Source organism: Anas acuta, chromosome 23, assembly GCF_963932015.1.
Source record: "Anas acuta chromosome 23, bAnaAcu1.1, whole genome shotgun sequence".
Taxonomy (NCBI): domain Eukaryota; kingdom Metazoa; phylum Chordata; class Aves; order Anseriformes; family Anatidae; genus Anas; species Anas acuta.
The window spans coordinates 2,544,640-2,566,874 of record NC_089001.1 but is presented as its reverse complement, the minus strand read 5'-3'; the positions used below and the strand labels follow the sequence as shown (position 1 = coordinate 2,566,874).

Genomic DNA, 22,235 nt, shown 5'->3' with positions numbered 1-22,235 from the left:
AAAGTGAAGCCAGCACAGCGCTCAGGCTGCAAGGAGGTAGCTGGCTCCTTGCCCAACACATCAGTTCGTTTTTCTGAGGCCCCTTCAGCTCCACACAGCCAAAAAAGGAAGCTGGAAAATGTCATACCAAAAACAAGAAGGGCTGCATCTCCTTCTCTCTCCCTGCCTGGAGGAAGCATCTCCTCTGGCTAAACTTCAGCCACCCAAAGGAGAAGCAGGCTGCTGTGCTTTCCACCTGATGCTTGCTTCACAAGAGACTCACAGGCATGATGACCAGTGGCCAGCCATTCCTGCCACTCATCATACTCCTGGCTGCTGCAAAATCACTTGGCTGTGAAACACAGGTGTCATGTTATGCCACAGCCCTGCCAGCTCTTCCAAGAACTCCAGGTCCAGAAGAAACACTGCCCATTTCTTCTTGACATACTGCTGGTGCCACATGAGCAGAGCTGGCAACTGTTTCCTACTGACCCTTGTGCAATTCTTATAACTAAATATTTTCCCTATATTTCTAAATCAGACTAAAAGTCCCTAGTCACATGCAGCAGCCAGGTTTTGACAGGTTCCAGCCTAGAACTACCCTAAGACAGGGAACAAGGACCCCAAAACAACATCAGCTCTGCTGCAGACCTTCCAGTGGTCCACTTATTCCTCAACTTTTTGGTGCTGATTAGGAAGTCGGTCACCAGCACTGTTTGATGGACAATCCGTCACTCCATCTCACAGGAGGCAGAGTAGGACAGCCACTTTGCCACAAGCTACTGAAAAAGATGATAGGAGAACCAGAGCCTTAAGGCTCTTCCATCCTAAAAGGGCAGGATCCCCAAACCAGCTGCTATTTGCATCTTCCCAAACATTGAGGAGTCTCCACTGTCAGCTGCCTCCCTTTTAACCCCTGTTGGTTAACAGCATCCTCCTAACAGCTGGCAGAGCAGGTCACAGCCTGTGCCTTCAGCACACTCAATTCCCACCTCAGCATGGGGGAACTTGTCTTACACCAAGGCAGCTGCTCACTTCGGTGGCATGTTAAAGCCCAGATCCTTAAGGGCTATTTTGATGTGTGGAGCCAAGGTAGAAGTATAGGCAAAGCACTTTAATCAGACTTCAATACACTGCTCATTTCCTGCGGTCTCACAGAAAAGCTGTCACACCTGAACCAACAGCGTGGCAGTCAGCGGCTGTGATGTTCCCAATAGCATAGCAAAGGACTCCTTGCTCCCTGCGCCTCGTTTTATGCTCAGTGCATTCAGTGGAGAGAACCCGGTAATGCGGGTTGATTATTTTTACCTTAAGCCTTTGCTGCAAGTTCCAAGAAAAGCCCTTCTCCCTTACGAACCAGCGACACCTCCCTGCATGAGGTTTCGGGGACAGCGGGGGGAAGGCGGTTATGTAAGTGCTGCAGGAACTGAGGGGGAGAATGAATGTCAAAACTTGCTAAAACACAAACCCTGGAGCCTTGCGGATTCCGTCTCCAACATCCATCAAACATGATTAATTTTAATGTCACAACATTTTAATGTCAATTACTTTTAATGTCACTGCTTCTTATTTACTGGTGCAACCACATTCTAGAGCTGATAAGAGATTTCCCCCAAAGAACTTTTAAGATCAAATAAAGAAAAATAAACGCAATAAGCACAAGCAGTAGCCTGGTGCCTCTCTGCTATTGTAAAGCTCTTGATGTGGTGAATCCAACTGCATTTCAAAGGCCAAGGCATTTGAAGAATAGAGCATATCTGAGGGTTTTCTGTTCAGGGTTAAATTACTACTTAGTAAAAATTTGCTTCTATGCATGTTTTCCAGAATACATCAATTTGGCTAAAGATGCCTATTAGATAAGTGGCTTGATATTTGCATTAGGCTAAGCCCCCAGACAATATTTTTAATGTTGCATAAAGTAGACAATAACAAAGTCCTAATCCTGGTTCTCTCATAATTTGTGTATAAAAGGAGAGCACATAAACTTAGACGGTTGAAGAAACGGAAGAGCCTGATATTCAACATCTCCAGATTATCCAGTTGCTGGGGAAAAACAGAAGAGCTGAAGATTTTCGTAAGGCATCACATTAAAAATCTATGTAAATTAAAATCCGTTCAACTACTGCAAATATAAAAGCCTGCTATTTCATTCAAATTCTTTGCTTTCATTTGCTCTTTGGCAGAGACAGAGACAGCAGATAGCGAATAGGGAAAAGGAACACAGAACATGTACAAAAGATGACAACAAAAGAATAGAAACAGTGAAGTATGAACAGGGTGACTCAGCCTGCAGTGTTAGGCAGCTATACCTAAATACGCTATGTGGTACCTATAAATAGTACGATATAAGTGCTATATACGTGTTATTTGCTTGTTGCTTGCTATGCTGAAAAGCAATTAAAGCACCCTCCTCTGGATGCAACATGCAAATAGCTGCTGTATACTTAGAACTCAAGTGTTTTTAAAGACTTGATTGAGCCTGAAGAAAATTTGTGGGTACAGCTGGCAACAGCAAGACCTGTACACAGACTTCTGTCTGCGAAGCAATTTTTAAAAACAGTTGGAGATCAAAACCTCAAACACCACGAGGTTTTTCAAAACAATTAAGGAAGTTTTCCTGTCCTCAGTCTTAAAACTTACTCTAAAGACAAGTCAGGGCTCTAGTCTAATATAAAGCTTATAAGAAAATGAATTTGCAAAACAAAGGAACTAATTAAAGAAACTGAGGAATAGAAGTCAAACACCTGTGTTTTAAAGCATTGTATTAGCTACTGATGTTTGTAGTAACTAGAGCTGATAAATTGATTAATCTGAATAAAAAAGCAACATTTTTATTTGAAAATGAACAGATAAAACAGCACACAACCAGTTATATTTTGTGCTCAGTTAAATGCAAATGTATATGAACAACTGAACTGAGATGAATAAGAGGACATGAAAATACATCATTGTATAAACAAATTGCTTTGTTTGGAAGCAAACTACAGACTGCAGCTATTGTTAGGCCTTTTGCTATACATTGTTTTGATCCTCAATAATTGTTTCAGTGTGGTTTTCACTTCTCAGCTACAGAAATTTTATTCCTGACACTTTTGCAATAGAAGTGATCTGGTTTAGTTTCTATCCAAAATCTGTTTGGAAGAACTGTCTCAGACCACAGGCAGTAGCATTAGAGCAGATTAATTTTTGAGGATCTGCTTGAAAGGAAGTTGGGAAAATTTAGCCAAAACTTGACGCAACATTCAAAGCGATACTCTGAGCAAAGACTTTGCAATTAGGATCACCCTAAGGGAAGTGAGAGGAAGAACAAATAGCTTGTAGTAGTTTCCTAGGACAATTTTTAAACAGATGTAGGCCACACTAGCAAGACCTGTTGGCTCCACAGCACCTTGACTGGACATAGGCAAGATGAACACATCATTTCTGGGAGAGGATTGCTGGTCCTGCAGGAGAAGTTACTGCCAACAAGAATAAACCCAAGCCAATAAATTGCACGATTTAAGAGCTCAATACAGACAGGGCTTGTGTTTGTAAAACAGATCACAGCCACCCTCTTTTCTAGAGTCTAAGAGAACACTGGATCCAGTCATTGATATACATTTATCTATCCACATTTGCACTTGTCATCTCACTTAATGGTAATGAATTATGCAGCTCTAGAGCTACTACCATTTTATTTCTAAAAGCTTCAGCCATGCATATTTTAAGACAGTGGCAGTTCAATGGGACATCTGACATGCTTGTTTCCACTAATACGTCACTGAATTACATCTCAATCCATAATATAACTGTAAGAATGAAATTCAACATTGGTAGGTTTTCAAAGCAGAATAGATGAGGTGGTTCTGGTAGTGATAAAGAACCCTTGAAAAACAGGTATTTAACTCTATTATTAAAAAGAAAGGCCCACTACGAAGCTTGGACTTCTCACCCAATGAAAGCAAGGCAAGGACAGGCTGTTGCCCCCATGTGTGCTCCCCCCCAAACTCCTGCTGCTTCCCATGCCTGGAGCAGGGGCTGTCCTGATCTCAGGCCCCATGCAGAAAGGGGGAGGCTTAGCACAAGCCAGCCCTAGCTGTCAGCTGGTGTTAGGATCCAGGACTCATTCAGAACTGGGGGTGGGATTTACATAACACGATGAGTTGCTTCATTCTTCTCCTCTTTTTAGGGGATCAATCACAGCACAGTCTCCTGATCCGTGCAAAGCATCTATTGCATCACCCTTGTGCCTGAGTTGACCCAGACACATTGGTGCATATATAAAAAAAAAAAAAAATTACTATAAAAGGTAATCAGGTAAAACATACAGAGGTGCCAAGAGATGCAAGACAGCGCATTCTGACAGAGCTGTGTGTACATCTGACAGCTAGCATAGCCCAGAGTCATCTCCCAGTCTTAAACAATTCACATTCCTTCCTGAAGCTAAATTGCGCTTGGCTGCATTGTTTCAACAAGCAGAAAGGCAGCCTTGTGCCAGGGGTTTGCTGCAGGAACCTTTACCCTGACCAAGACTAAGCTAAACTCTCCAGGCACAAGCCCTGAACAAAGCAGCACATTGCCCTTGTTTACACACATTAGTTGCCCTGAACCAGGCAGAGAAAAACAGCAGGGTCGTGGTACTGCATGGAGACCTGGCAGGCCAGCTTTGCAAAGCCACCTGAAGCTCTACAAAACTCCAGAGCTCAAAAGATTCCTCAACAGGATCCCCAGCCTGTTTTTGGTTTTAACTCTTTCAGTCTGAGAAATTCTCCTGCCCACCTTCTCTACTGCAGCCAGTTCAAATTCACTCAAGTTCAGCAGTTCAGACCTAGAGACTCAGCCAGTGCCCACAGCTTTTATATTAGATGTCAGGAAGATTTGTTTCCATGGAAGGATTGTTTAGACGTTGCAACAGGCTTCTTGGAGAAGTGGAGGAGCCACTAATCCTGGAGGTATTTAAGAGAGGCATGGATGTGGAGCTTAGGGACATTGTTTAGTGGTGACTTGGTAGGGTTAGGTAATGGTTGGATTTGATCTTACAGGTCTTTGCTGACATAAATGATCCTATGATTCTATGAATCAGTGTTTTAGATGAACTTTTAGTCATCTGGTCCAGTAATTCCTAGCTCCTTATTTTCATGTTCGCTTTCAGGCAGGAGTCTGACTCACTGGCTGAATCTATGCAAAAAAAAGTCAAATAGTTGTACATTAGAGTTACTGTAGAGTTTCCAAAGCATCTGGCAGACAGGGTCTGATGCAATTGTGACAGCTCACAGAAGTGAATCCAGGGCACGAATAACTATGGCAAATCTATGGGCCAGATGAAAAAGTGTGGCTAAATGAGTATATTAGCCACTTGCTGTTACCGAGTGCAGGGTGTCTAATGAACTTCACAAAGCATTATAGAATCATTTAGCTCAGAAAAGACTTAAATGATGATCAAGTGCCCCATTAACACAAGCGTGCATGGTTACACGGAGACATTTCTCACAGCATGTTTCATTTTCCTCTGACTTCCCAGGGTTTTGAGTTGTACGTTAAGGCCTTTTAAAGGCACATCATTACGACTTGCTCCCTACATGCACTGCCCACAAGTCCATCCGCACGTATCTGCAGCACTGGAGGCATACAAATAATGATAAATAATGCCTAGAAATCCACTGGACCTCTCTGGAGCTAGTACAGACAGTACCACAGAAAACGCTGATGCTAATTTGTATTTTGGATTAGGGCATTAGCCCTGAGTTTCATGGGGAGCCTGGTCTCATGTTCTTACATGAGAATAGGGGTAGTTTGTGGGGAAGGGGCCAAGTAGAGCTGTAAGAAGAACAACATAACAAGGGGCAGGAGCACCTCTCCTACGAGACAGGCTGAGGGAGTTGGGGTTTGTCAGCGAGAAGAGAAGACTCTGAGGAGACCTTACAACAACCTTCCAGTGCCCAAAGGGGGCTGCAGGAAAACTGGATGGGGCTTTGGGCAGAGTGGGCTGGTGGGAGGTGTCCCTGCCCTGAATTATGTCCCAAAGTATACACTTAAGGGTATCAAACTTAAGTTTCTGGAAGTCCCTGCAGTACTGACTAGGAACAATTGGAAACATCTGGCCAGGGAAGAGTCCCTCCTGTTTTTATCCTGTTCCTGTATTCTTCCCCTCAGATCAGCACCTAATAATTACTAGAAACAAGATACCAGGCTAAGTGGGTATCCTAACCATTATTGTACCTCTTGTTCTGTAACACATTATATTAGATGTTGACATTCTGACTGGGACACAGTTATAATGTGTGAATCTTGCACTGATAATTAATGTGCTTTTTTGCTCTTCACTTGCCTTATCTGGACTGACAGGAGATACACACCCCCTGTCTCCCTGTTTCAAGCCCAGCTTTATCCTCCCAGCCTCAGCTTCCTGTGTTTCTTCATCTCAAGTGGAAAAGCTTTAACAGCTTCTTGACACTGCAAATACTTTATTTTTGTTTGCCTAGTAGAGGGAGAAGAAACCAAATGGCCCCATATGGGGGACGACAGCAGTATATTGGCCCCAGACCACACAAATCTCTGCATCTGGCCCTCCTTAACATCTAGAAACGAAACCAGAGCATCTGTGTGCCAGGCAGAGGGTCTCATCTGACAGTCCTGCAGAATAATCACAGCAACACGCACCCACTTGCAGGGTCCTGGCTGATCCTCAAGGCTCATTTGGGATGAGTATAGGTAGCAGCTTGATTGGAGCAGCCATAGCAGGTTATCTCAAGTAGGATTTATGGTCTGGTTTGTCGTGAGGCCAATTCCCTTGATCTCATGCAACCCCGTAAGTTAACAGCCAGCTGCTTCTGGCATCCTGCAGGATGGAAACTGCTGTTTGGGGGGATGGTATGAGGGGAGGGGACTTGTCATGGTTTGCTCAGAAATGTTTTATTCAGGCTGTTTATCCTCAAAAGAGCATTTTCCTTTTAGATTAAAGTATCTGGATTCTGTTTATTCTAAACACAGGAGACAGGACTCAGGCATTTCCTCTTTTAGGAAGTATGGCTGAGCATATTTCCTACAAAATTTATAAAGAATTGAAGTAAGGACTTCTATGGCTCCTGAAGACTTCAAACTCATCTTCACTAAATGCAATGAAGGAGCCACAGCTCTGTCACAGCACAGTTGCAACGCTTGAAATACAAATGAAAACAGACAGCAGCTACAAGCCCTTTGAACAGACAGACCAACTAAAACATAATCAAACTATTTACCAATACTTTGCACTGTTTTGTCTGAACACCATAAAACACATCATATAACAGACAAGGCACTTCCCTTTATACAGATGGGGAAACCAAAGCTCCAAGAGGACTCGTAAAGCCACCTGCTGGGATTATAGCTGAGATGACAGGCAAAGTAACGAACAGATTTCAACATTATCACTGAAAAGTTCTCATCCCAGTTGATTGCAGAGTCACCACTGCAGCTGGAAGCAGAGCCACAGATTCCTGCCTCTCCATCTCTTCTATTTAGAGACAACTCTCTCTCAAAATAAAGATATCATCCATTTTTTATGCCATTTTTCATGCATTAGCCACTGCACTTTGTTTAGGAAGTCTCTATCTCCACCTTAAGCACAAGGAAAGTGCCTCGCTCCGTCTTGCAGGAGACAGGAAAGCTGGATAATGAACAGAGCTCCTCTACCCATAAGGCCAATCTATCTCAGCTTCCATAGCATACCTCTGGACTGATGCAAGTCTCATGTTTAATCTCTCAAAACTGCCTACGACATTTTCCCTGGCATCTACCCTCAACATTCATATATTATGCACTACTTTCTTCTGGATTCAAAGTAGAGAACATATGAACGGTGACTGCTATTTAAGATGTCTGCAGAAATAACATCTATCTGCTACATCAAGCCTTCCCCATCTGCACAGCCTGAATATAACTGATGGTGTGTGTTTATAAAGCATGCATAATCATTACCTGCTCAATTACTGTTGTTATAATGCATGGTTTAGCAATAAGTGCTGCCAATTGCAGGGCTCCACCAGCTCCCTGTATTAGGGGGATGCTTCATGTTTTGTTTCTAATTCTGCATCATAATCAAGCCCAAATTTTATGCACGTTGGCTCAGGATATTTTCCTTTCCTTTACATTATCAGTCTGCTTGCCACATCCTTGCTGAAGGGGATTCCTCACTGTAAGTTCTTCTCTTGGTAGGGCAGGATGGCCTCTTTTGGTTGAGGATTATAGGCTCTGACAGTGCCGAGACAGAAAAATACAGCCCTAGACTGATTTAAAGCAATGAGCAGGGCTGTTCCCCTAAGATCAGTTATATGCAGCTACCTACCATTTTCTCCTCCTGTAACTCAGACCCACTCTGTACCTGGCCTTATCCACTGTTAGCAAATCACAGACCCAATGACCATATCCACTCCTTCATGCACTGTATTTAAAAGTGAGTTAGGAATTTTAAATACTAACAATGATACCACACTGCTGCTTCCCCTCCATGGAAACCAAAGCATTTTACAGAGTCATGACAGAAGTGACAGACAGCTGGGGCAGGGACACTAAGGCATAAAGGAACAAAGAGACTTGGACATACAAACTAACAATGTCACAAACCTGGCAATTAGATCATATTGCCAGGCAGACCCATACTGAAATGGTACTAGAGGACTTTTCAAAAAGAGATTTTCCATGAGCTCAGCTCTGAGCTAATCCAAAGAGAATCATCGGGGGGGGGGGGGGGGAGGGGGAAGACGTTTTATTTCTTCCATTCTGCTCATAGCTGAGCATCATAAGAGAAGCTTTTTCACCAACAAGGATGGAGAGCCAGTGCCAATTCTTCCTTGAATCATCTCCACCCAGGAAAGAGGAAATTCCTCCCCTCCCAAAGACTAAAGACATTCCTGGGTCAGTCACTACATCAGGTACTTCCAATGCAGTGATTTTCCACCCCACTGCCAGAAGCTGGAGATTTACAGCAAACACTCCGGACTCCATCAAAGGCTTACAAACCCCCAAACCACAAGAGAAGATATGCATCTAGAGTTAAAAGAGCTTCAACACATCCCAGGAATGCCTCACTGGAATGAGGGAAACCTGCAGCTCTTTTTTGAAGTTGCTCTTTTTTGGCCTCAGATCGGGTGTCCATGCACATGGCTGCAGAATATGAAGCACTTAGAAGGCCAAAGTCCACTGCACATAATTTTGCTCCACACAGCATCAGAGAGGTTGAAAATCTGCTGTGTGTGTAGAAAAACAGCCAGGTGTGGCACAGAAAGGGGCAAGGTTCTTACACATCTGCCACTGGCAAGCAGAAGTACTTGCATTCAAAGGATTCTCCCCATGGAAGTCTTCAAAATAAAGGGGGCTGGGCTCTGTCCAGCACATCTCCATCAATTTACGGCTTTAAAGTACATGGAAAGTTCCAAATGTAACTGTTTCAGCAGTAAAAAATAAATAAATAAATAAAATGCTGTGACTTAACTGTTCATTTAATATATTTCAGAGCTGGGGTAGGGTGTGCTGTACACTAATATTATATTATTTAAAACACTTGAAGAACTGTATTTATTATTTCCTGTATTTGCATGTCTCTAAAAGAAAGCACTAATTAAACTAAGTGGAGATTTTTGAAAATGCCCAGGTACTATGCTTTCAGAACAGCTTCCAAAGGGTCTGCATTATGGCCTGGCAAGTTAAGCTTTAAATTAGTTCTGAGCACTTGCCAGGAATGTGTAGTTCCTGGCACCCTTCAGGTGCAACACACATCTGCTCTGTGCTACAGTAAGTCACTATTGTTAGCTGGGCCAGTGTTAAATAAAAAGCATAAAGAGCTTGGGTACTGAGAAAAAAAACAAACAAACAAACAAAAAACCATACAAACTGAAACCAGATGTGTTCAAGTTAGTAAAATATGTAACTGAGAAATTGATGGGATATTTTACCTCTTGGGATCTTCAAATCAAACCTGTCTGTCTTTCTGGAAGAGATTTTACTCAAGTCCTTAAAATAAATGCAAACATAAAGATGAAGTTCTTCCCCCTCCAATATACTTGAACAATTTTCGATGCTGCCTTCAATTTCCTTCCAACTGTCAGCGTGTGTAAATCAGGATCTCAAAGCTTTCACAGATATGCCTGAGAGACAGATTTCAGATATGTTCTTCTGTAGCTTTACTATGCTGAGATACAGAAGCGGTGAGCAGTCCATGCACCCTAATTACACCATGGGGCTGGTCAGTATTTAGGGCCTTTAGCAAAAAATAAACTTGCTCACAGAAGCTGCTTTGTGATCTGGTGGAACAAACCCAGTTTACAAAAGCCCCTAGGTAAGCACCCCAGCACATCTAATTGTTCATCAGCTGTTATTTGAGTATCTGAGGTTCCCAGCTTTCCTGTCTTCAAATCGCATGAATTTATGCTCCAGAACTACCTTGCCTGGGTTTCACACGAGCAGACATGAACCTGGTGCCTGGCTTTATACAGCAAGCAGGAAGAAAACTAGGTTTAAGACGTTCTGGCTTGCCATGCAAGCTTTGAGTCTGCAGTGTTGTAGCAACAGTGCAAACAGGCAAGGAAATGGTCCCTGCTACAGAGCACTTACATCCAAGAAAATATCCTGAATATTTGCATCTGGTACAATAAAGCCCTGTTTGCTCTGTTCACAGCCTGGTTTTAGCTTTCCTTTAATCTGGTGCTTTCACAGAAGAGAAGACACAGGGTAAGGAAAGATGTTTGCTGACAACTTGAAAAGAGAAACACCACAGCTTCCACCGCATTCAATGCCTTTTTCTAATGGGTACATACTCATTGCTATCCCACAATGGAAACAACATGCCCAAGGCATTACTAAATAGGAAAAAGATGGGGGCTCAATTAGAGGAAAAAAGTATTGTGCAATGCTGGATCATTAACTCCAGAGCAGAGGAGCTCGGTTTTGAACATCCCTTGTACCAGGTCACACTGGGACTGAATTAACTAACAGCTGCAGAATTATCTCCTCTGCTTACCCCAGGGCAAGCCTTGAGCTAAATGGAAGGAGCTCTGACAAAGCCAGATATGCTGGGATGCATTTGCCACAGGGTGACACTGATGGGAAAGCTCCAGAACTGCAACATCATCTTCACCCGTTAGGCTAGTACCCAGCACATCTTAACAGGCTATCACTTTGGCCTTTTATAGCATCATTTTCAGCAAGTTCAAAGCACTTGCAGCTCATCAGGGAAGGTTTGCTTCATTTGTGAGGGCTCTTACATTTATCAGCCACAACAGAAGCTGAGGCACGCAGCAGTTGAAACCAACATTTTCAAATGCACCCCAAAACTTGGAATGATTAAAGGACACCCAACATTGCACATAGCTGGTGTGACCACATCAGGCTCATGGGTCCCTGGGCTTGCATCTTCAGCAGTACTGGCCCTTTATAACAAAGTTCACCACTTGAAACGGAGACACTCAGAACTAACAGGCACTTAGAAATGGAACGTGAAATTACTTAAATCACAGTCACTGGCAAAACCAACAAGGGAATCTGGACATCCTGAATGCTGTTTTGACCAGACACCACTCAATTACTTAAAGCCCCCCTTTGGAAAATAAATAAGAAAATAAGGCATTAGTCAACACAAAAGCTATGCTTTGTCTTGCTAAAATCCCCACTGTCTCCAAGCAGGAGCTTGAAACAATGGAAATGGAGAGGTTTTACCCACAGCACAGACCACATCAAGCAAGACAAAGCTGTGCTGTGGAAACATCGATCCAGATTGGACGGATTCAGTAAAACAGCTCCTTATGTGAAGTGCTGAGACTGAGGATTAGCAGCAAGTGACACCTCTGTCATGTCTGTGATGGGTGCCTATGAGACAGACCTACTCCAGGCATGGGAGAAAAATGCCACAAAACCTTCAGAGCTGATGTAAGACTTCAGAGGCCTTGGAACAATAATGCCAAATCCCTCTGCTCCTAATTCAGAAGCAGAGGGTCACAGATCCTCAGTTGCCACAAGGAAGCTGAGCATTCCTCTGCCATTGTTCTGAAACCTGCTCAGGACCAGGGTTCCACTTAACTCCCCTGTACATTTAGCTCCTCTGTAAATTCAGCCAGGATTCTAAATAACTGTCTAAGACGTCAGACCTGGTCTGCTCCTCATCTATCAGAGCAACAAAACAGCTTTCCTTCCCAGCGTTTGCTGAGCCCTGATTTTAGCTGGGGCCTTTAAAAGCTGCTATAAAGTAAATAAAGCAAGCACTTGCTAATAACCCTTCACTCAGCAGCCCCACTTCACTCAGAGCTTAGTGCAATCCGATGAAGGAAATGAAATGCTTCACTACGTGTGATTGAAAGCTGTGACACCATTTTAAGACTGTTTTTAACTTGAGCAGCCTGAAGTAATCTACCAAAGACATCTGTATATGAGGCTGTGCTCTGGCTTCCATTGGCAAATACTGAGGAGGAGCCAGACCTAGATGAGAACTTCCCCTAACACAGTAGATTAACCCTACTAAAATTAAAGCAACTCCCGCACCAGATATCCCTACCCAGTCCAAAACATGGAAGGTAACAGGGTAAAGATATTCAGGGAATAAACTTACCAAAGCTAAGTGGTTTGACATTTGAATTCTGGGCTTGATTTGACTTGTTACAGTGCAAATGAGAACTGCATCAGGGGAACTCACACCTTCAGCCCATGGCACACCCCGTTTTCTACCAGGCAGCTTTCTGATCAGCACGAATGGCTGCCTCCTTTACTGACCACACAGCTAAAAGCCACAAAATATTTAACATTTCTATTTCCCTGTTCCTAAGACAGCTGGGATGTGGCTGGGGTCAGTCAGTCTGACATTGCCAGTAGAAAAAACAGTCAACTTCTGCCTCAAGGCACAAGCCCTAAGGAATTCTGTTTCCTCATCAGTCATTCCGCCACCACCCTCCAGCCTTCCAGTCCCAATAGGCTTTTTGGAGGGCATAATAGCTCTTAGCTCTGGGTAAAGCCCTGCAGCAAATCCTTCAGAATTACCTGAAAGTCAGTTGAACCCCTTCAGCAGACTCCTTACCCATTTTGAGCAAAAAAGTTTGTTTTCCATGCAAAATATTCATAGTTTCTTACAAGATCCACAGAGCATTTAACAGATATTTGCTGAAGCTGCATGTCGCCGCACTGAAACGCGCTCAAGTGCCAGTAAATGCCTGAGCAAAATGAAGCAATTTCCTTAATATTACCCAACAAGGCAGGATCCACAGCAGGATTCCCAGCACCCCACCAGACGCTGGTCTTGAGTCTCGCTTCATCAGATTTGCTCTGGAATTACCCTACCAAAACTGATTTCCAAATCTGTCTCTGTACCTTTTTTTTTCTGCAGAGGTTTGATAAATGGTCTTTTGTTCAGAAAGAAGCCCTGGTGGTGGAGAATGTGTTTTTTTTCCTCTTGTCCCTGGAATTGTGATTGGAAATAATTGGAAGTGTCACTGGAAGTAATCAGAAGTGACAGTCCCTGGGCTATAAGGCTTTTGCTTCAAGTCTAACGATCCCCCCCGCAAAACAAAACCTAAATTTAAACAATGAAGTCACAAAGTGATTTGCCTTCAAGGTTGAAAACCCTGCAATTTTTTTTTTTTTGAAATGGAAAAAGTGCCTGACTGTTTTAGTTCAATATTCAAAGCTTGCTCTGTTGTACGAAAGATTCCCCCTGCACACAAACACCCCACCATTTCCTGGCACTCGGCAGCCCTACCCCACAGATAAAGGCTTCCATATATATTAAACATCTCCATGGCCTTTAAAATTTTATCAAGGCTTAAAAAAGCCAAAAAAAAAAAAAAAAAAAATAGCCTAAGCAGTCTGAATTATGAGACTCAGCCAACATGCATCTCATAAATATTCCGAGTACTGGAAAACCACCTCATTCTGATGTTTTTGCTGAGGCACATAGGGGGAAGGGAACATAGCCATTTGATTTTTCATACACCAGTTCCGATGAGGCCTCTCACCAGCCCCGTTCATGCTGAATGCCATCCAGGCAGGCCTAAACACCTGCAGCCCACAGTTTTTGTGAGGACTCCTCTGGTAACAGCCATTCATATAATGAGTGACGTTTCTCAGCACACTGGTGCTCTAAAACCCATTATGCCGTTTTTCCTAATCAAGAATATTATTACTAAGTAAGAATAAGTCAAGCCTTCCCATCCATCCCTCAGAAGTCATCCCTGCAGATGACAGCTCAAGACACTCAGCTTGATAAATCATGGCTGATGGATTCAGCTGTTTGCCACTGATCGCTTCTCCCATGTTTTAGGGCATACTAAAAAGAGAAACGAGTCAGAGCTGCAAGGGTTCAAAACATGCAGCAGTGTTGCTATGTTGTCATGAGGCAGAATGCACCCACATGGGCCTTCGTTTCCTCCTCTGCTAGGTGGGCTTCCTATATTTTCTACCCAACTGGTTGGACTAAATGAGCTACCCAGAGCTTTATGTATTTATGGCACTTGTCACAAAGGATGCTACAGCAGCAGCAGCAATGCCATATTACGGCACACCACACCAAGTCTAGTCATTGCCAACAGTTGCCTCTAACTATGCACACTCCATTTCAGAAAGACTGCTCCCAGGAGAGCTGCCTTCCTTCTACAAATGTGTATTTTAAGCACAACAAAAATTTCACTGACCTTTTCCTACCCTAGGCAATTAAACTGCAGGCAGTAAGCTGAGCTTTGGCCTTTCCACCTAGTTAGTTGGGAACAAGTCACACTAAGGCTTCATACTCATTTTGCAGCCTCTAAAACGTGGATGTCAGCTACATGGGAGAAGAGCCAGGCTGAAAATACCCTCTGCAATGTATATCGATTCTTGCAGGACAGCAACTCTGACATCATGAATCTGTGTCTGGGCCATTAAGAGAAATGCTGAGTTAGCACAATTGCCTCCCCCCCCCCCTTTTTTTTTAAGCTGTCAAACACTTCACTAGAGAGGGTGAAGCAACAGGTGAAGGCAAGACTTGTCATGATTTTTTTCATCATTCACCAGCTTCAGCACATTTCACAATTGCTCAGTCCTCATCATAACTTGTTGCAAGAAGAAAAAACTTGTTGCAAAGACAAGTTAGATTTCCCTTACATTAATCCCTTCTCCACTTCACACGGAAAAGCTGAGACACCAGAAAAAGGTGTATGAGAAAACCTAGTAGTGGTGCTGTGCTGAGGCAGGACAGGACCCATCCTCCTTACATATTCTGGTTGATTTTTCCAGAACCTAGTGAGCTTCTGGGGAGAAGAAGCAATTCTACTTTCAGTTGCTAACCCACAGCCAGAGCCCCCAGTCACTCCAGCATATACCTGCTGTATTCTGCCCAGGTGGAAAGCACTTTTCAGGCAAGGTCTGGAGCTCAGGTTGGTAGAGGTAGCTGAGGTAGCAGAGCTCTGCTCCCTAGTCATTCCACTCACACATACTGAATTACTGGATTAAAGGAAGAGGAGAGTAACAAAAAATAGAAATGTTGCATCCTCCTTCCTCCTGTTGACTTCACTTTCCATCACTTGGCACGTTTTCCATTGCTGTGCATCCTACTCTCACTGTTTCTGCATTTACTACTACCCTGTCCTTTGAGGATCTATTCATGGACCTAAATGACCTGAGTTCACCCTTGGCTTTTTGCTGGGCTGCTTCTGTAAACTAACCATTTCTAAAAACAGATGAAGAAAGAGCTCGGGGAAAAGAGACCCAGTCGTCTTCCAGACTGGGCACCACCAACTTCCCACTGCACCCAAAGAAGCCTCTGTTTTGTAACACATGAGTGAAGCAAGACGTGCACAATATTAAGTGCATAAGAGCCAAACTTGTTCTACAGACATATAAAGCCCATTGCAGACCTGCACTGCAAGCAACATACACGAGCAATGCTACTGCCTTGGCTAACCAAGGGGAGTAATTTAGCTGGAAACCTAAAATACACTTTGACTAAAGCTGTGGGAACCATTTCTGGAGAGAAGAGGCACAGCAAGCAGCTTGCAAACCCCTTCTTCGCTGGTACCAAACACACTCACAACCGTTATGTGCAAGTGTGCTTGCCACACGATGCAGAAAGCAGGTTTTTGCCAATACACACACTTTGTCAGAGTGACTGTTTACATTGCTTTTCAGGCAGTTCCTACAAACTCAAACAAGTCGCAGACTGTAAACCTGCTCAGTTCCCTATAAAGCCCTGTATTTGCCTTGAGGAAGACAGGGGCATTTGTTGTGATCCAGAGGATAAACATGGGGATATCTCCAAGCCCGTTGTGCAATGACAAGCATTTCTGGGAAGCTCGCTCTGCTGTTACACAAAATGTCCTTCTGAAGTGGGCCAGAGTACCCCACAGAAACAGACCGCTAATTCTGCGGAGAGGAGACAAGGCCCAGTGTGGGCACAGTGGCAAAACACCAGTTGTTTCGCATGGGAAATTCAGAAAAGTTGCCTCCCCGCACACACGCTGTTTCTCATGATTAAAAATGAATCCATCTTCAGTGTTTCAACTCAACGTTGGCACGCTGCTATTCCCCACTCCGGAAGATTACCTTTTTTCTCCTTTTCCTTTGTATGGTTAAACCGAAGAAAACAAAGGATAAAAATAACCCCCAAACCAAAACCAAGCATTTTAAACATTACATATCTGAACTATTTCATGTAAAACAAAGCAGCACCAGAGAAAAATAGGCCACTTTTATGAAGTGCCTTGACAGAAAATATTTGATGCAAACCAGCCCTGGCTTTAAAAGAATTTTAGTGTCTCACAAGAAGTGTTAACCCTGATATCCTGCCAGATAGCAACTCACTCAATTATGTCTTGCTTCTTTGAATTCCCCCTGGAGCACCAAATGGGCACACTGCTTCTTTGCTCTTTCCCTATGTTTTCTTAGAGCAGTGTTGTACTAAAGAGCTCTCTGCCCTCTCCTAGAAGTAAATTCACACCACCAACAGTTCTTGCATACATCTGGTGTTTTGTTGACTGCATCTAGAGCTCTCTCCTGAAGAAAAATCAATTACATTAATTATCAATTACTTGAAGTTGTCTTTGGGAGAACAGCCTCCTTTTGAGCTAAATAAACCAAGAATAATTACCTGCATTCCTTCATAATCCAATGAAGGAAAAGATGAAATCCACATGGCAAAATCCTGTACAGAGCCCCTGTTCACAGCTATGCATTTTCTTTTTTTTTTTTTGTACTTCAGTCCTGAGCCAAGAATTTTTGTTAAGTGCTGAAAAAATAGGGGGCAAAATCCTTGCCCCACCAAGCTTCTAACCTAAGGACACCATGAAACAAACAAAGGCAACAGAAAAAGACGTTAAAAAAAGAGGCAATAGTAAGTATATTCTATATTGGCAACCTCAGAAATTTAGGAAATACCCAGATAAAAAAGTAGCAGAAATTAGATGAGTCTAATTTTTGCTTGCTTAAAACAGCCTCCCTTGTTTTTTACTAGTTCCAGGCAGAAGCATTCTATCACAACGAAAGCTTCCCAGTAACCTCACTGGGAGGAGTGCTGGTTTTTTATAACAGCACAGCAGTTCTTGGCTTTGCTGGAGTGTAGTGTTGCAAGGTTTTAGGAAGGGCCTCGAGCAAGTGTGACAAGGCACTGTGCAGGTTATCCATGCTCTTACAGCAGGAGAAAATACAAGTCTCAGAAGTCAGTCAGTATTCAAGCACAGCCCCAGGCTGACCTGCCACTGCCAAATGCTGCAGAGCAGCTTCCATTTCATCAAGGATTTTCAAGCTGGGATTCTGGTGGATACCTAGGCAAGCGCATGCTGTCAGACCCAATCGCTCATGCCAACAAGCACCACAGGGATTTGCACCATAACCTTTCCCAGCACAGTGAGACAATCAGGTCTTGGTGTTCAGTGCAACAACTGTGTTCCCCTGGGACAACACTGTAAGAGAGCCATTGACCTCAGCTTTCAGAGCAGAGCTCGGCTACATCCACACAGAAGGTACTTTTGCCATTACAGCTGCATCCACTCCAGCAGAATCACTTCTGCACAATACACCAATTTTTATAAACTGAGCACATCAGACTACCTAAAGCCAGACTAAGAATGCAAGTCAGAGCCACCAGGTACACCTGCATCCATCAGCCTCGTACACTACATCCGTTTCCTTATATCACATATCACTGTACCCTAGTTTTGTCTTTTCCCAAGGACACCATATGCAGAGGTAGTTAAAACTAGGCTCTCAAGGCATCTGTGCTTGGTCTTGGAGGTCAGACTTCTTTACATCCTGCTGGCTACTCAGATTTAAAGAAACCACAAAGACATCTTTGCAGTTATTGAGGTTGAGGCTAACTGTGAAGGTATGAAAGCAAACTTGACCATTCCTCTGTGTAAAAAGAACTCCTGTGGGCAAGCAGCTGCCCGCTTCTCACAAAGCAAGAACTGAGCAATTAGGGCGCTGAGATGAGCAACCCCTAACGCTGCAAGGCAAAGTTTCAGTGTCAGCAGCAGGACACCAGAAAGCTGGATGGCTGCATGGGTTTGGCACATTCTACTCCTTTGGATCTCGAACCCACCGGTTTCTGAAGGGCAAAGCACCTACACTAGCTGACAAGTTAAAAACAAATGTAATACCAAAGTCAAAGCAGACATACAAATATTACACACAAACATATTTGATTATAAGAAAATGAAGTTTCCTTTTACTTTAGTAGAAGGTTCATTAGAAATATTCAAGATTGACTTGAACTAGGAGGTGGGAAAAGGTAAAGGAGATTTCCAGCACCTGAAAATTTAAATCAATTAAACAAAACATATGAAAAAATATTTACTAATTATTTTTACTGTCTGAAAAATAAACACTCCATAGTGAAGAATCAGGAATTTCCCTTGGAAACTTCCATTTTCATCTTTAAAATTGCAGTTTGTTATATATGAAGCTTGAAACAAGATTTTGACCAGCCATGGACCAAGAATCAGACATCACAACTGCATGTAGGCAAAATTGGCACGCATCACCATCCTCTCCACACTCCTTCCCGCTTCATTCACATAGCCTTCGCTACAGAAGCATGGTCTTTCTCTTGGCCACGTTTAGGAAAGTCTTGTCACGTTTTAACAGCTTCCTTTAGTAATTGGCTACTGTTTGTTGCCTCCTCACACAGCTGTTCACTTGTCCCAGAGGTAAACAGTGCAAAAGACAAGGACTGTATACACGTACCATTAATAATAATCAAAACCCAGCAGAGGCAACCTTCAAGGTTTACACGGCTTCTCTAAACACTTCTTCCCACATTACTCCTTGACTTTAACAGTGAGCAAAAGCAAGCCACCACTGGCAATTCTGCACCCTTCTACTACAAATGCGCAATTAGACTTTCTCAAGGAAACAAATCAGACTGCTCAGTCTCCTTGTTTTCTTTCCAGCACGAGCCATGAACAGGGACCACAATGATTCCTCTTCCCTAGAACATGCTTCTAATGGTGATAAGCGAAGCTCAACTTGGAGCACAAAGATCAAGCTGTCTGTTGACAAGACAGGTACAGCACAAGCAAGTCGAGGGGCAGGTCAATGAGAAGGAGAAAAAGCATTTTTGGTTGTTCTGTGAGCCCTAGGAAGCCACTTATCCTCCCCTTGCCACAGCTGGGACAACTCCCACAGAGGCTGAGGAACGCAGTTCATGGGTAAGTGCATAAACTCTTCAGGGCAGGGACTGTTGTTTCTTTTGGGCTTATGCATTACAAGCAATTCAGAGATCCCTTGATTCCAAAGAAATGGGAACGGTTAAGCCCATTACACTCCACAGATAAAACCAGTGCTAGTCACCCAAAGGATAGTTGTCTTGTCATTACAGCCAAAAGCACTTTTTCTGTAGCAACAGCTTATCCCTTTTGTTCCAAGCTTTCATCATGGGGCCTCTGTGAGAAGATACACCCTGTGAAAAGGGTTGGTGGATACTGCCATTATCCATCCTCTTTAATGAGGTAAGCAACCGTGCCTTCTGTTTCCTAATTTTTAGAGCCACTTATTAGCCATTTCTGCACAGCAGACTCTGCCCATGCACCTCTAGCAGAAGCCCAGGTGTACATCCAGTTCTTGGTGCCTCATCTCAGTCTTCTTTAAAGACCACCACATTGTAAAGGTAAATGTGCAAATGTGAGGGGGGGGGACACAAACTGCTGCCTGCAGTCCCCTAAGGATTCTTCAACATGTTCAATTTCCCTCGTTCCTACAGATAAAGCCTTTGCTAACAACAATTCCCAGAGCAAAAACATTTTCCATAATATATTCAGCAGCTCTACAGATGCTGCCTTTCTTTTGGACATCTAGAAAGCTGGCTAGTTCATGTCCCACACCCGTGAGACACAAACAGGTCTGTGTTGTACAGCATTACTTTTTAGGATCCTATCTGAAACCCCTTTTAACTGTGTCCACCCACATCAGTCCCTCACCATGTGGGGCACAACTCTTCCATGGGAATCAAAGACCTGACCCCTTCCACACCTGCGTGCAGGTTTCTGGGGGACAGAAGGACCCAGGAATCACAGCCCTTGTTCAACCACAACAGATCTCAGAGCTGTCTGCTTGTCAGCACTATCTTGCGAGCAGAATGGAGACAGAAGCTCACTCATCACATTACAGTGCCTCTGGAGATACAGATACCCAGGCTGTTTCTGAGTCACTCTGTAGGCAAACCCCCCTGAAAGACCTCAGGGCTGCAAACCCTTTCTCCATAGGCTATGGATTTAACAAACCTCTCTTTTCAGCCCTTCTACCTTCACTCCTTCCTTCTTTTAGTGTTTCCTCTCTAGTTTTCTTCTCCTTCACACCTATTCAACAGGAAATCTCTACCTATTTTCTTTCAGCAGCCCTTTTCCCTCCCCGTTTCATGCTGTCTCTTTTGTTTTTCCCCCCTTTCTCCCTTCTCCCATCCTTTTCCCCCTGAACTCCTCCCTCTCGCACTTCAACACATCTGTTTTTAATCTGAGGCATCAATTGGAAACAATAACCCCTTTTCATTTTAAAAAACTGAATGTTAAAGGCTCGAGCAAAGCAAAACAGTTTAACAAATTTGACACTATGCTTGGAACAAAGACATTTTGTTCACTTTGTTTTGTTACAGAGGCTCAAGCCCCTTACTAGTACATTGTCTAAAAGTGCTGCCCTTTTTAAACAAAAACACACATTCCTAAAGGAGTCTGTTCGACCACCACTTCTAAAAAACAATTCCAGATATTAAAAGATCTCTGGCCATCAACCTGCTAATAACCAAAGCAGTGAGAAAAGCACCAAACGACACTGAAATTGGAGTTTTCCATAAAAGTTTTTTCTTTGCAAACCCGTTTAGCTCATCAGGAATGAATTTCAGTCGCGCAGAGAGGGCGCATGGAAGTTACATTAAACACCGAACACCAAAAAGCCAACCTACCTAAAAAGAGGATGGAAAGTGCAGACATTCCGTCTCCAGGCAAGAGGGGGACTTTTCCTCCCTTTTTCTTCCTTTCTCCCAGGAACAGCAGGCAGACCTGCACAGGATTCAAAGGAACGCCTCTGGAATGCACCGAGTGTAATTGCATCCATGTGCCAGAAAAATAACCAACTTCACTCTTTCTTCCCTTCTGCTATTCATCTCCTTGTCCATATTCCATCCAAATTCAGCGAGAGCTTTTAGATCTGCGGCTGGTAATTCAGGCCCTTGAGTTTGTGGACGAGGAGAGAGGCAGTGCAGCAAGGAGTTCACATCTCCAGCAGCATAGAACAATTTTGCATGTCTGAAAAGAAAAGGAGAGAAGCAGGGGAAAACACTGTGCTCAATGTTCACCACATGGCTGCCTCCCAGAAGAGCCCCTCCCTACCATCAGCTGGGATTAATAGTGAAGACCAGTCATGTGGGTGAGGTAAAGCTAACTTCTAGCAATAATATATATATTTACCTTTGGGGGAGAAACAAGAGGATTTCTCTAGTGTCAAAACAGTTAAGTTTGGAGGCAGTAAAATCCAGCATGGAAAAAAGAATCCGATTCGTCACTCAAGGGCTGGAGACAGACTCTCTCGGAAAAAGCACACGTGCTCTGCGGAGTTATAAACACTCACGTATATACATTTTATACACACTATATCTTTGTAGATAGTCAGCTACAGAATTAAAGCTTTTAGTCTTACTCGAAGGATTTCTCCTGTCTGGTTTATTATTTTCTCTTTGAATAAATCTGAGTTTCTAGGACAGAAAAATCCTAAAAATTCATTTAATCACACATTTTATTGGTTCTTACCCAACTAGCAAAAGGGCCAAATCAAGCAAACATTGTATATCTCCATTTAGTGACCCC

At 43.3% G+C, this 22,235-nt stretch overlaps 1 protein-coding gene across 2 annotated transcripts in view; it reads right to left on the bottom strand.

Moving 5' to 3' along the window:
* CLMP (CXADR like membrane protein) overlaps window positions 1-21,952 on the bottom strand; it is a 46,186-nt gene extending 24,234 nt beyond the window's left edge. Inside the window, exons 1-2 of one of the 2 annotated variants that reach the window (XM_068659151.1) lie at window positions 21,840-21,952; window positions 21,335-21,677 (exon numbers count right to left, since the gene is read on the bottom strand). In XM_068659151.1, coding sequence (XP_068515252.1) covers window positions 21,335-21,482 — 148 coding nt within the window. In that variant the 5' untranslated portion in view covers window positions 21,483-21,677; window positions 21,840-21,952. Of the gene's footprint in view, window positions 1-21,334; window positions 21,750-21,839 lie in introns of those variants that run through there. The other variant, XM_068659150.1, reaches the window with a different exon arrangement.
* Window positions 21,953-22,235: the final 283 nt, after the last annotated feature.